Raw genomic sequence first — 12,500 nt, forward strand, 5'->3', positions numbered from 1 at the left:
GATTAATGCAAATAGAAAGAACAGAATCCCAGTCAGACCGTGAAGGTCCGTCAGGAGGCGGAGTCTCCTCCGTCCGCTCACGATAACAGAAATATCGAGGCGACGTCTTCACATTAAAGAGCAGCGAGTTAGAAGCTGACTCCACACAAACAGAAAAACACAGAAAAAACAGATGTTTTACACTCTCCCCCTCTAAACTGCATGAAAACCGATGATACGTCCTCAAAAACTGTGTCTTCAAAATTATCTTTCAAAACTGGTATCGAAGAAAATATTCCTAGTAACGTTATTGAGCTTCTGTTTTTTTTTTTTATGAAACTGTCGATCAGCCTGATTAATCACTTAGATTAAAAACAGAAATTAATTGAAATCAGGTTTTTCAGTTTTAAAATACTTTTCAGTTTTTATTTTGTCGCAACGTATAAATGTTATAAAACTTATGAGACGGAGCTTTTTGGATTGAGTGAGTCAGGGCGAGGCAACTTTATTTGTCCGGCACATTTCAACAACAAGGCAATTCAAAGTGCTTCACACAAAAACATCACGAACATCAACACATCAGACCAAAGAAGAAAACATTTAAAAACAATTAAAACAACAACAAGCTAAAGAGGAATAAAATAGGATAAAAGTTGCGGTGCAAGAAATTTTATTTGGTTCAGTGAACGATGGCAGAAAAGAGAAAAGAGATAACTTATTACTTTCACACAACAAGTGTAAGATAAATGATTTCTCATTGAAAAGTAATAAAATCCAATGAACATGCCACAGACACACACATTGGATTCATCATGTGATGCAGCTTTGGCTTCAACTTAATTTAATATGGACTCCGATAGAAATCATTTGATTTGAGAGGAAGACGGATCGAGGAAATGAGGCAGAAGGAGTTTCTCTACTGAACTCTGACAACGAAAAGGAAGCTGATGGATGCTGTTAGATATTACAGAGAGCAGTTACACACACACACACACACACACACACACACACACACACACACACACACACACACACACACACACACACACACACACACACACACACACACACACACACACACACACACACACACACACACACACACACACACACGGAGGCGGAGGGTGTAGCATGTTTACTCCCCGTGTTTGTGTGTGTTGTCATGAAGCGTGAGAGCATGATGTGGATTTAGATTTAGAGAGTCGCTGTGAAGTCATCGCACCGCCTGCACAGAGGAGTCATTTAAACACAGCTGAATTGTTTTACACATATTCGCAAAAAATTACATATATTGTTACACAAAAAATAAGACCAGATGTAACACAAGCGTAACGAGCATTTAGAGAAAAAAAAAAAAAATCCCCCCAGGAAGTTATATAGGACACCTAACTCCGCCTCTTCCTGCTAACTCATGCTGGCCTGACAGAAGCTACAGGTAGAAGTGATGTAGTTTCATAGTGGAAATGTCTCCTGAGCATTGAGCCAATAGGAAGAGAGTCCTGAGATCTGAGGGACGTAGTTTGACCCTTCCTCAAAAAGCAGCACAGCTTGGCATATTGGTGGAAAAGTCAGTCAGACTTGAAAGTGTCGGGCAGAAGATGAACAGATCCGTCTGTAGAGATACTCGTTCCCATGGAGACGCTGTCGGATCCTGTAATGAACTCGGGCAGTAATGATTTCGTAGAACTCGACCCGCCTCGGTTTGTTAGCGAACTCCACAAAAGTCAGGAAAAGTGAATTATTTGTGACGGTGTGAGGTTGCTAAGTGCAGCTTTGAGTTTGTGGAAAATCTCACTGAGTTTATTTAGGAACGGTTGACGTGTTGACATTTGCTGCAAATCACAGGGGAGCCATTTTAATTCAGGTGTGAAAAGCCAGATTTATTTAAAAAAAAAATTTTTTTTTTATTATCAACGTAACAACAGCCAAAGAGTGTCACACGCAGATTAAAAAAAAAGGACAACTGAGGGAATGGAAAGCGACGTGTGCACCAGCTGCAGAGTGGAGCCCATTAGCACGAAGGTGAGACGGGATGGGATTCTGTCTGGCGCTCCGCTGCGAATTCACCCGAGGTGATAATAGGTACGACGCACGCACACGGGAGTCGTACAGATGTGCGTGTTCGGCTAGCGAGTGCGTAGCTGCAGCGTGGAAGTGGCGACGCCGTGAGAGATGTGTCGATGGAGTGCAGCTCCGAGCCGAGAGGAGCTTCTCCACGCTGACGGATCATCGCTCGGCGGGTCGACAGGTTTTTAGGGAAAGAAGAGAAGAATTTAATGACGGCAGCTGGAGAGAAAAGACAAAGACAGTTTTAGAAATTTAGATTTGGGGTTTTTGTCTGAATGATGCGTTGATACAGTTTGATGTCCGTCCTGTTCCATTGAACATGATATCTCAGGAACGCCTTCAACCAATTTCTTATAATTTGGCACAAACATTCACTTGGTCCCAAGGATGAACTGATTTGATTTTGGTGGTCAAAGGTCACTCAGTCCTCAAGTTCCTCCCAATCTCATGAACACGACATCTCATCAATGTCTCGAAGGGAATGTCTTCAAATTCAGCACAAATGTGCTTTTGAGCACAACATCTCTAGAACGCCTTGAGGAACTGTGTTCAAATTTGGCACAAACATTCACTTGGACTCAAAGATGAACTGATTGAATTTTGGTGGTCGAAGGTGAAAGTGACTTCCTGTCTGTCCCATTCTGGTGAAGGTGGTGCCATAACTGAGGAACAGACTGTCACCATGTTTCACACGTGGTCAGATCCTGAATTGGTGACGCTAATCTTGGATGTCCACCTTCAAACTCTGCTGATTGTTTAGATCTTCTCTGCTGTCAGATCGAATCGTCTACATCAGCATCGTCTGCTGTCATGGCAACAACTCTGTGTTCAGAGAAAATTCATTTACTGCACGTATCACTGGACAAACGCACGTAAACTCCCACTTTATTAAAGGGGGTAACTCTAGTTTCATGAAGGTTTGTGCAGTCACAGCATGTTACTGCGATCAAGGGTTTACGATGTGGTGGAGGTTATCCTGGAAAAAAGATAAGCTCCAGAAGGGAGGTTCTGAGGATAGAGGGTGTTGTATTTCTGAGGGGTAGTTTTATTTGACGTTTAATGTGAAACTACGTCCTCTACAGATGTTGTGAGGCATTGATATATCTTGTATAATGTCAAACTGTCCTCCCTCTGTGTGTCTGCAGGAACATTTCTGGAGTGTGGATAAAGCCGAGACTAAACTGGCTCCTAAGCTGACCATCCAGATCTGGGACAACGACAAGTTCTCCTTTGACGACTACCTCGGTAAAAACCCGCCGCTCTGACTGTTCAGTTGCTGTGTGTCTTTTTTCTTCTGACCTTCAGTACATTTTCATCCTCTTCATTTTTAAGACTTTTTAACAAAGCAGGGAAAAACTGCAAATAATAAGATTTTTAAAAGTCTAGTCAGCGATGAAGCTGGTTTTCCACCCTGGATAAGATCGGTACACGTGCATTCACAAAATCACACATCTTTAAAAATATCAGAAAAATGAAAGCATCATTTTGGCCCCTTTTTGGCATCACTTTCATTGGATCTTAGCGATCATAAGTGTTTTTGATTTCCCAGCCAAACTGCAGTAAAATCAAAGTTAGTATAAACAACATTATTCCCATCTTTGATTTACATTTACTCCAAAGCGTATGTTTCTGTGGTCGAAATCCATTTGAGTTTTGGACATTTACGCAGATCTTCCGTCATTTTTGGCCGAGGTTTGGGAGGTAAATCTATCCGGGGAACCACATGTGCGACGTACGAACAGCTACTGTGATAACATTTATCTTTAGAATTAACACCCTTCCATTTCCACTGCGTCGGCACATTTCGCCGAGAGGAGGGGCTCCTTTTTATTTTTTCTTCCCTGAGACTCAAGCTGTCAAAATTCTGCCTCTCCTTCACCCCTGACGCTGAGGCGGCGGCCCAGTCCCCTGAAATAACTCTACCCCCCCCCCCCAATAAGCCTCCCCCACCCCCACCCCCTCACCTCAGCTCAGCTCCAGAGAAAGGGAGGATGCCGGTCTGCAGACTGAGCGCCCCTCCAGGAGGAAGATGAGGAATCCAGACCCCGACCCGTTCCCGAGCTCCCGCCCGACTCGGCTCCCCTCGTAGGGTCTTGCGGGTGTGTGGCCACCTCAAAGCATTTCTTTCATGCCTGTCTGTCTGCAGCTCGTCCGCTCGGACCGCTGGCTGTTAATCTTCCTGCACGGTGCGAGGGTCGGGCGCGAGCCATTTTCCGACGGTCACGCTGTCAAACTGTAGCTAACTCTGGAAAAACACTTCCCTCAGCCGGCAGTCCCTCCGCACTTAACGTCAACGGCGATCAAACCTTTACTAACTGCCCCTCACCACAGGCTTTAGAAATAAATAGATAAATGGACGGCTGCCTTTTACACATCGTAGCCTCATTTCCCAAAAGAATTTCCAGCTTCACAAAGTTACTTTAGCTGAAGAGACGTTTCCCGAAAACATCGTCTATGAAGACACTTTTGCGGGTTTAAAGCAAAAAAGTCCCGACTTCCCCGTGGTGCCCCCCGGGTATGAACACACTCTGAATGTTTCTGTAGGACACCTGGTGATGGACATGAACCACATGCTGCGTCCGGCCAAGTCTCCGGAGAAATGTGACCTGAAGCTGCTGGAGCAGCCGGCCGACAGACTGGTGTCTCTGTTCGAACAGAAGACCGTCAAGGGATGGTGGCCGTGCACCTGTGAGACGAACGGACAGAAGATCATCGCCGTGACACACACACACACACACACACACACACACACACACACACACACACACACACACACACACACACACACACACACACACACACACACACACACACACACACACACCACACTGATATACAACAGTGACAATGACTAAATCGTGTAAAAACCAGGCTGAATTCATGTCGCATTAAAAGAAAGAGCAACTTCTGCCTCGGTGATAGACGAGGACACGGTGTGTGTTTCAGGGGAAGGTGGAGATGTCTCTGGAGATCGTGACGGAGCAGGAGCACGAGGAGAGACCGGCCGGCCACGGCAGAGACGAACCCAACATGAACCCTCACCTGGAGGAGCCCCAGTGAGTCTCTCACACACACACACACACACACACACACACACACACACACACACACACACACACACACACACACACACACACACACACACACACACACACACACACACACACACACACACACACACACACACACACACACAGACAGAGCTCCTCACCCTCCTCCTCCTCCTCCTCCTCTTCCTCCTCCCAGGCGTCCGGATACCTCCTTCCTGTGGTTCTCCTCTCCTTTTAAGACCCTCAAGTTCGTCCTGTGGAGGCGATTCAAGTGGTTCATCGTCCTCTTCCTCATCCTCTTCTTCATCCTCCTCTTCCTCGGCGTCTTCCTCTACGCCTTCCCGGTGAGTTCGAGTGTGTGTTAAGTTAAATAAAAATTCTGGTTTATCACAACTTTGTTTTTTACCTTCAAACTTTGGGCTGCAGTTTCCTTTTATTGTGACATTTCCTGTCTCATTAGAGAAATGTTTGTAAAGAGAGAAAAGGTTCCTAAACTTTACACAAATTATTCAAATACAGTCACAAAAAAAAAAAAAACGAGGGATAGAATACCAAGCAGGGGGAAGAGATGGACTAAAGACGGAGAATAACCTCCTGCTTCCTTCCTGTGGTTTTTGTTTTGCAGAACTACGCTGCCATGAAGATGGTGGGACCTTTCGGACCTGCCAAGGAAGCACAGTGACGACGACGGACACAGGAAGTCCAAAACAAAAGGACCTGATGAAGAACATCGTCCAGTTTCTGAAAGTGAAACGAGGCTGAACTTTAACATTTTTCTCTTTAAAATCTTCCTGAACTCGTTTGTACAGATAGAGCTGATTATTAATAGCCATGTGTGTGTGTGTGTGTGTGTGTGTGTGTGTGTGTGTGTGTGTGTGTGTGTGTGTGTGTGTGTGTGTGTGTGTGTGTGAGAGAGTGTGTGTGAGAGAGTGTGTGTGTGTGTGTGAGAGAGAGTGTGTGAGAGTGTGAGAGAGTGTGTCCATTTGTGCCTTTTGCTGTTTCATCCATCACAAACTGGAACCCCGCCGGATCGAGCTCATTTCCACGGTAACCGTCAGATCTCAGCATGCGCCGTCATCGCTCCGTCACCTCTTTCATGTCGAAAAAGAAAAAAAAGCTCCAGCGTCCAAAACATCGTAAACAGAATCTGAGATGTTTTGATGTTCCTGCGTCTTGATCTTTTTTTCTTTTTTTCCTTTCGCCTGCTGTTTCAGCATCGCGAGGCAAAGTCAGTTCAGGCGGCGAGCGACCGAGCCGACTCTGAAGTGTCCAACTTTGTAAAGTCGAGAGATTTCCGTCTGAAGTTTCAGTCGAGATTCTCTTTGATTTGATTTGACGTCATGTGATGCCTTCGAGTGCAGTATGACGTTTTTTTAAAGTTCTGTTGTCAAATGATCGAGCTGAACGTCTGTGTTGTCACTCACATGATGCCTTCAGGGGCTGTGGGATTTCTCAATAGTTCAAAAACACTGTATTTGCTTTCTTCTTCTTCTTCTTCTTCTTCTCTTTTTTCTTCTTTTCACTCTTCTTCCTCCTTTTCCTCCCCCCGTCATCTTCCTCATTATGTCCTCCTCTCCTTCCTTCTCCTCAGTGAATATTTCCTCCTTCATCTCATTTCGCTTCTCCTTCTCTTCCTCCTCCTTATAACCTCCTTAACTTCATCACCCCCTCTCTTCCTCCTCTTCATCCACCTCCTCCTGCTTCTTATTCTCCTCTTCCTTGCCTTCTTTTCCCTCCTCCTCCTTTACTTCCTCATCACCTCCTTCTACTCATGCTGCCTTTCCTCCTCCTCATCCTTCTTGTCCTCCTACATTTCCTTCTCCTGCCCCCCCCCTCCTCCCCCTGCAGCCCTCTCCAGGTTCAGCGGGTTAATTCGGGGATTTACTCTTGTTGATCTCAGCTTTAGTTTTATTAGTACAAAGTATGTTTTAGAGAGATGATGTAGGCAGATAAAGAGCACGCACACACACAGCGTCTTTGTGTGTGTGTGTGTGTGTGTGTGTGTGTGTGTGTGTGTGTGTGTGTGTGTGTGTGTGTGTGTGTGTGTGTGTGTGTGTGTGTGTGTGTGTGTGTAACAGCTCCTACTAATGCAGTGAGCAGAGGAAACATGAATGGATGACGAACATGTAGAAGAAGAGTGAAATATTCAGACCCCGTCTCTTCTTCTTTTTTTCTTTTTCTACAGATCCAAGTATGTTTTTTTTCTCTCCGTACTTTGTTTTGGTCTCTATCAGAGTGGAAAAGTTGAGTTTGGTTGGTTTTGGATTTACAGCAGTCGATGAGAAGCCAGCGAGGCCTCGAAAACAGAAGTTACACGTTGACTCTGGAGCAACTCGTAGTTTCAGGAACACGTCGTCCTGCCAGGTCGGAGCGGGTTCAAGTCCTGCTGCGCTAATATTTGTCCTATTTACCTTCAGTGGGGTTTAAAATCAGTTAAAAAAAACACAGAAAAATAAAAAAAATCGGTCTCAACTTTTAGTCCACAATTGAATTTGTCTGCGTGAATTTTGAGAAGACTTGAAACGCTTCAGAGAATAAAAAGAAACTCGCTCACTACGGTGCGTTTGATTTATTCAGAAGGAGACACGTCAAAAGACATCAAGTGTTGTTCAGGATTATTTATCAGGGAATATTTACTCGTGGACTTCCTATGTTGATATTTACACAACCTTCGGCTCCACTTTTATTTATTAACTTTCTAACACATTTGAAAACCTGCTTCAGGTTTCTAGTCTGTGAGAAAGTTTCAGCTCGTTGACACAATTTTACAAACCTTTAATGAATCATTAATAAAGGAAACATCTCAGAAATGTGATTCCTTCATTTATTTGTTATCTCATGCAGATTTAGGACTTTTTTTTTCATTTGCTTAGATCTGAATTGTGAAAATTTGAATTGTGTTAATTGTATTCAGGTTAATATGTGAGAGTATAAAGAGGAAAATGTGCAGACGATGAGAGACAACATAAAAACCCTCCATTGTTTTGTACCTGAATGTACCACATACCTGTACAGAGGAGGAGATGCTTCTTTTATTTTGATGTATGCCTTAACAGATGAAGTGTTTTCTTTTTGTTGAGTCTTGAACTCTTTAAATACCTGAGAGAGCTTTAAACATCTTGTTTGACGTGAACAATCCTTGAAACGGAGAAACTTTTAAGAAGACAATCCTGCTGCCGTTTACCACCTCAAACGCTGACTCAGCACTGTTTTAGCCCGACGTTATTCCCTGTCAGTGAATGTGACGTGCCTTTTCGCCTTTAGCTTTGCTGCTTCGACGTACAGGAATGCTTTGTGGTGATCAACGCAATATAAACACTGGACGTTCGCTTCAGTTTGAAACTCTCCTCTGTTGTTTGCTGGAATAAACCGACGCCATGAAACTGCACTGAACAACAAAAAATCCCTCTGCTGTTATTGGGAATAAAAAAATGTATGTTTTTGTGGGAGACACAGACTGAATGTACTCTTATCATGACTTCATATCTACAGAGAGCACCGCATTATGTCAGTATAACCAATAAAACAGCATTTCTGATCAGTGTGGAGTTGGTTTGTGAAGAATCAATTGAAATCAAACGAAACCATTTACACCAAAAGTCACTCCGATGTAAAGACACTCTCTGTAAAGACAATCTGCTAAGAAATCATCAAAACATGCTCACAGAACTTCCTTGAGAATCATCACGTTTTTAAATTGACTTATATACCAAACTAATCTGCTGATATTGATCTCTACATTAGTGGTTACATTTCAAACAGGAACTGCTAATAGTTAATTCTGCACACTTTTAATGGCGCTAGTTGTGACCAAGTCACCCGTTGGTTTGTGAACGTTATGAATCCTCCAGTTCAGATTTGTCCGTCACCATCTTTGCTGGTTCGGAGCGGTTTGGAGCAGGAAGTGACCATATTTGGACGAGCTGGGGGAGGAGCCAGCTGGTGGAGCTGATCGATCTGATTGGAAACCTGACGATACTACGTCCCGCCCACCGATAGCTGTAACCTGACTGCACCGCAGGCCTGTCAATCAAACAGACACGCCCCCAAAAACAGGTCTTCTTGAATCTTCTTTTCTAATGAATGAGGGATTATTTTCAGATGGACCTCCAGAAAACTAAGAAGAAGGAGTGACTTTAGCTAACAACACCGAGATAACTGATGGACACATTTTATTCACTTTGGATTTGATGAGAGAAGTTGAATGGGAGTCTATGGAGCCGGAGGCTTTTTGGAGCCGACCTCTGGTGGCACTCGCTGGTATTGCAGTTTAAGGCACTTCATTTTACGTCCACTTATATTTACAGTTTATGATTGAAGCCAACGGTCCAATACCACTTTATACTTCCTGTTTACGGACCATAGTTCTAAAACTTAGCAGTTGAATTTCCTCCAACGGGAAGTGAACGCTTGTCGAAGTGAAAACATCCCACTTGGAAAGGTTTTTGAGAGCTCGGGAAACTTGGCACGGCGTTGACCTTCAGCTTCCCTCATAATTATGAGATTAAATCAAAATTACATTTGGGTTTTGTTTCCTTTTGCATTAAGTGTTTTTTTTCATATTTTTTAGGGAACAAGTTCTTTAATGAAGTTTGTAAAAGCACGATTCATGTTCATGTTGATTTTTCTGAATGTAATCCAACCTCTCCAACCACAGGATGAAGTGAAGCTAAAGAATTATAATTCGAGGTAAATTACTTTCTTCAAGGTTGCGTTGGATCGTTATAGTTGGCGGTGTGATCGGTAATTTTGGTCGGGGCTCCGTCAGATTGATAAAACCCACCTAGACTGCAGTGTGTTATACTTAGTGAAGACAAATCATGTTTGTTTTTGCCTCAATTTGTTCTGAAAACTGTTCTGTGTGGCTTGAAGGTGCATCTGTGTGTCCGTAGGAGATATGAAGTTGATGAACATGTACGCACAGCGTGTTGAGTTCACTGACCTCCGTACGAACCTGCAGCGTCGGCAGAAGTCGAGCTAAAAAAAACAACAACTCCCGTTTGACCGATTCGTCTCCCGAACTCCCACAACCCCTAAATTGTTACTTTGCTTTCCCACCTCCTCCCTCGTTTCCTCCCTCCGTCCTTCCACTCCTTCGTCGCGCTCCTCTTCCTCTCTCTTCTTCCTCAGGAGTGTTGTTATGGTCAGCGTGAACTGCAGGTGAACCTCTGACCGCAGCGCGTGTGCAGCCTGGGTGGGCGCCGGTTCTCTCCCGCGGTTTCTTTGACCTTCGCTGTCTTCCTCGACCTCCCTCCTCGTCTTCCTCCCTCCTCGTCTTCCTCCCTCCTCCGCTACTTTCCTTCCTCATCTCTTTCAAGAGAAGTTGATTTATAATCTGAAAAGATGCAAAAAACCATCACAGTTAGTTAAATCTGGATTTTCCTTCGGTACAGAGAAAATGGCCAATTTTCAGAATAAAACACCCTGTTCACCACATCAACGTCTAAACCTCCCGGTCTTTCAAGGAGGGAACCAGAAACAAAGTCCGGGTATTGTTATTGTTGGTTCCATGCAACCAGCCGGTTAAATTAGCTTCACTTCCAAACTCTTTTTTCCTTCCCATCCTTCACAGCCACCTCGCCATCATCTCTTCTCTCCTCACCACGTTGCCTCATCTCTCCACGATGTTAATCAGATCAAACAAACTCAGGAAAATCTTTTTTTTTACAGCCAACACACGTAGCTGCATCTCCAGAGTGTGTGCGTGTGTGTGTGTGTGTGCGTGCGTGTGTGCGTGCGTGCGTGCGTGTGTGTGTGTGTGTGTGTGTGTGTGTTTGGGGCAGCTTTGAACATGGAGGGGTCAAAGTGCACCTCATTCACCAGACGTGATGGAAAATGACTGGAGGGCAGGCTTACAAACAGAATTCCAGTTGTTTCATTATCACCTCAAACACACACGCACGCACGCACGCACGCACGCACGCACGCACGCACGCACACACACACACACACACACACACACACACACACACACACACACACACACACACACACACACACAAGGAGGCCTGTAACATCAAACACTTGCAGCTAGTAAAACTGTAGTAGCCCCATCTGTACCTGTGAGTCTATCCTTCACACTGCCAAAGTTCAAACCCGTGATATCAGCTTACAAACTCTCACACACACACATGCGGACACATGATATCAGCTCGCAAACACTCACATGTGTACAGATGTGCGTTAGCGGCTCGCGCTGACACCTCCGAGGCCGTCCAGAGTACAAATCCCTGCCTGGATGAAGCCGTCCGTCAGCGACGTTCACCGTTTGGCTTCGTAACTCCATTTTTTCGGGATGAAATTCAGGAAAAATAACGATTCCATTGTAAATCAGATCCAGCTGCAAAAAAACAACAAGAAAACAACAAATGTTTTGGGTAAGATCATAAAGGAAGATGCAAGAGCTCTTGGAAAGGGACTGACATGGAAAGATGTCCTCCATGTGGCTCCTTACAGACGGCAGTTCTTTTTTGAAGGGTGGATTGTCCAACATCTGGATTTATGACCAAGACACGGCTCATCCTCCATTATTTTCCTCCAAGTGAGGAAAAAAAAAGATATTCACAGATTTTTTTTTTTTTGTGCTTAAAGATACAACATCTCTGCAAGAGAACAAATAAAAACAAATTGAGTTGTCATCTTGAAATTTCACAGGAGTGCTGATTGATTCACGACTTCAACATGGAGCCTCTTTTTGAGTCGCTCCCATTTGCCCCGTAGTCACTGTATTACAAACTTATATTACTGATGTATTTTAATTTAGTGTTATAGAGTTAGTAAGTCAATAGGCTGATACATCTGAGGAAAAATGTTGATGTTCCCCGTTAGGATTTTGTTTATCGAACTCTGACTCACACTCAACGTATTTATGTAAATAATCACATTTTTAGTTTTTCTGTAATATTTGAGTCATCTGATGAGTCGTTTGAACGTCTGTGAGTACAACGCAAACAGAAACTGCTCATAGCTCATTCGGCATTCATTAAATAACACAAAAATGACAGCATGTAAACCAACATGGGGTTCAGAAGTGAGTAGCACGTCTTTCCACCGCTGTTTTGGTTCCTACATTGGTCTTTACAGAACCGGTGTCTTCATCTTCAACACAAAAGGAGCCTTTCATTCCTTTTTTCCTTTTGGTTTTTTCTCTCTGTACGTCTGCGTGACCGTCGGCCGCGCCGCGTCTCAGCCGTTGTTTGTTTTCTGTTGTCCGCGTCCCACCAAGCTCGCGGCTGTAAACTTATTTTACGCGCCATGCTCCCCTCATTAGTCCTCGTGTTAACTAGCAGCGAGGAATGCAGTTGAACAGCTCAGTGGAAAAAGCAGTATAATTTAACAAGACGCTAATCGGCGAATCGTTGGGGAGTTTCGTCACCGTGCTGCAGCAGCAGCGCTGCGACGTCT

The 12,500-nt window shown here is 44.2% G+C and overlaps 1 protein-coding gene across 4 annotated transcripts in view; it reads left to right on the forward strand.

Annotated features, from left to right (window-relative positions):
* dysf (dysferlin, limb girdle muscular dystrophy 2B (autosomal recessive)) overlaps window positions 1-8,637 on the forward strand; it is a 64,669-nt gene extending 56,032 nt beyond the window's left edge. For all 4 annotated transcript variants that reach the window (XM_069714779.1, XM_069714780.1, XM_069714782.1 and 1 more), the window contains 5 exons: window positions 3,192-3,291; window positions 4,591-4,763; window positions 4,993-5,102; window positions 5,293-5,440; window positions 5,722-8,637. In XM_069714779.1, the coding sequence (XP_069570880.1) occupies window positions 3,192-3,291; window positions 4,591-4,763; window positions 4,993-5,102; window positions 5,293-5,440; window positions 5,722-5,778 (588 nt within the window). In that variant the 3' untranslated portion in view covers window positions 5,779-8,637. The remainder of the gene's footprint in view (window positions 1-3,191; window positions 3,292-4,590; window positions 4,764-4,992; window positions 5,103-5,292; window positions 5,441-5,721) is intronic.
* The last annotated feature ends 3,863 nt before the right edge of the window (window positions 8,638-12,500 follow it).

The sequence above is a fragment of the Brachyistius frenatus genome, unplaced genomic scaffold, assembly GCF_029030835.1.
Source record: "Brachyistius frenatus isolate BFR_SWC_R1_liver_20210118 unplaced genomic scaffold, ASM2903083v1 Contig_135, whole genome shotgun sequence".
Taxonomy (NCBI): Eukaryota; Metazoa; Chordata; class Actinopteri; family Embiotocidae; genus Brachyistius; species Brachyistius frenatus.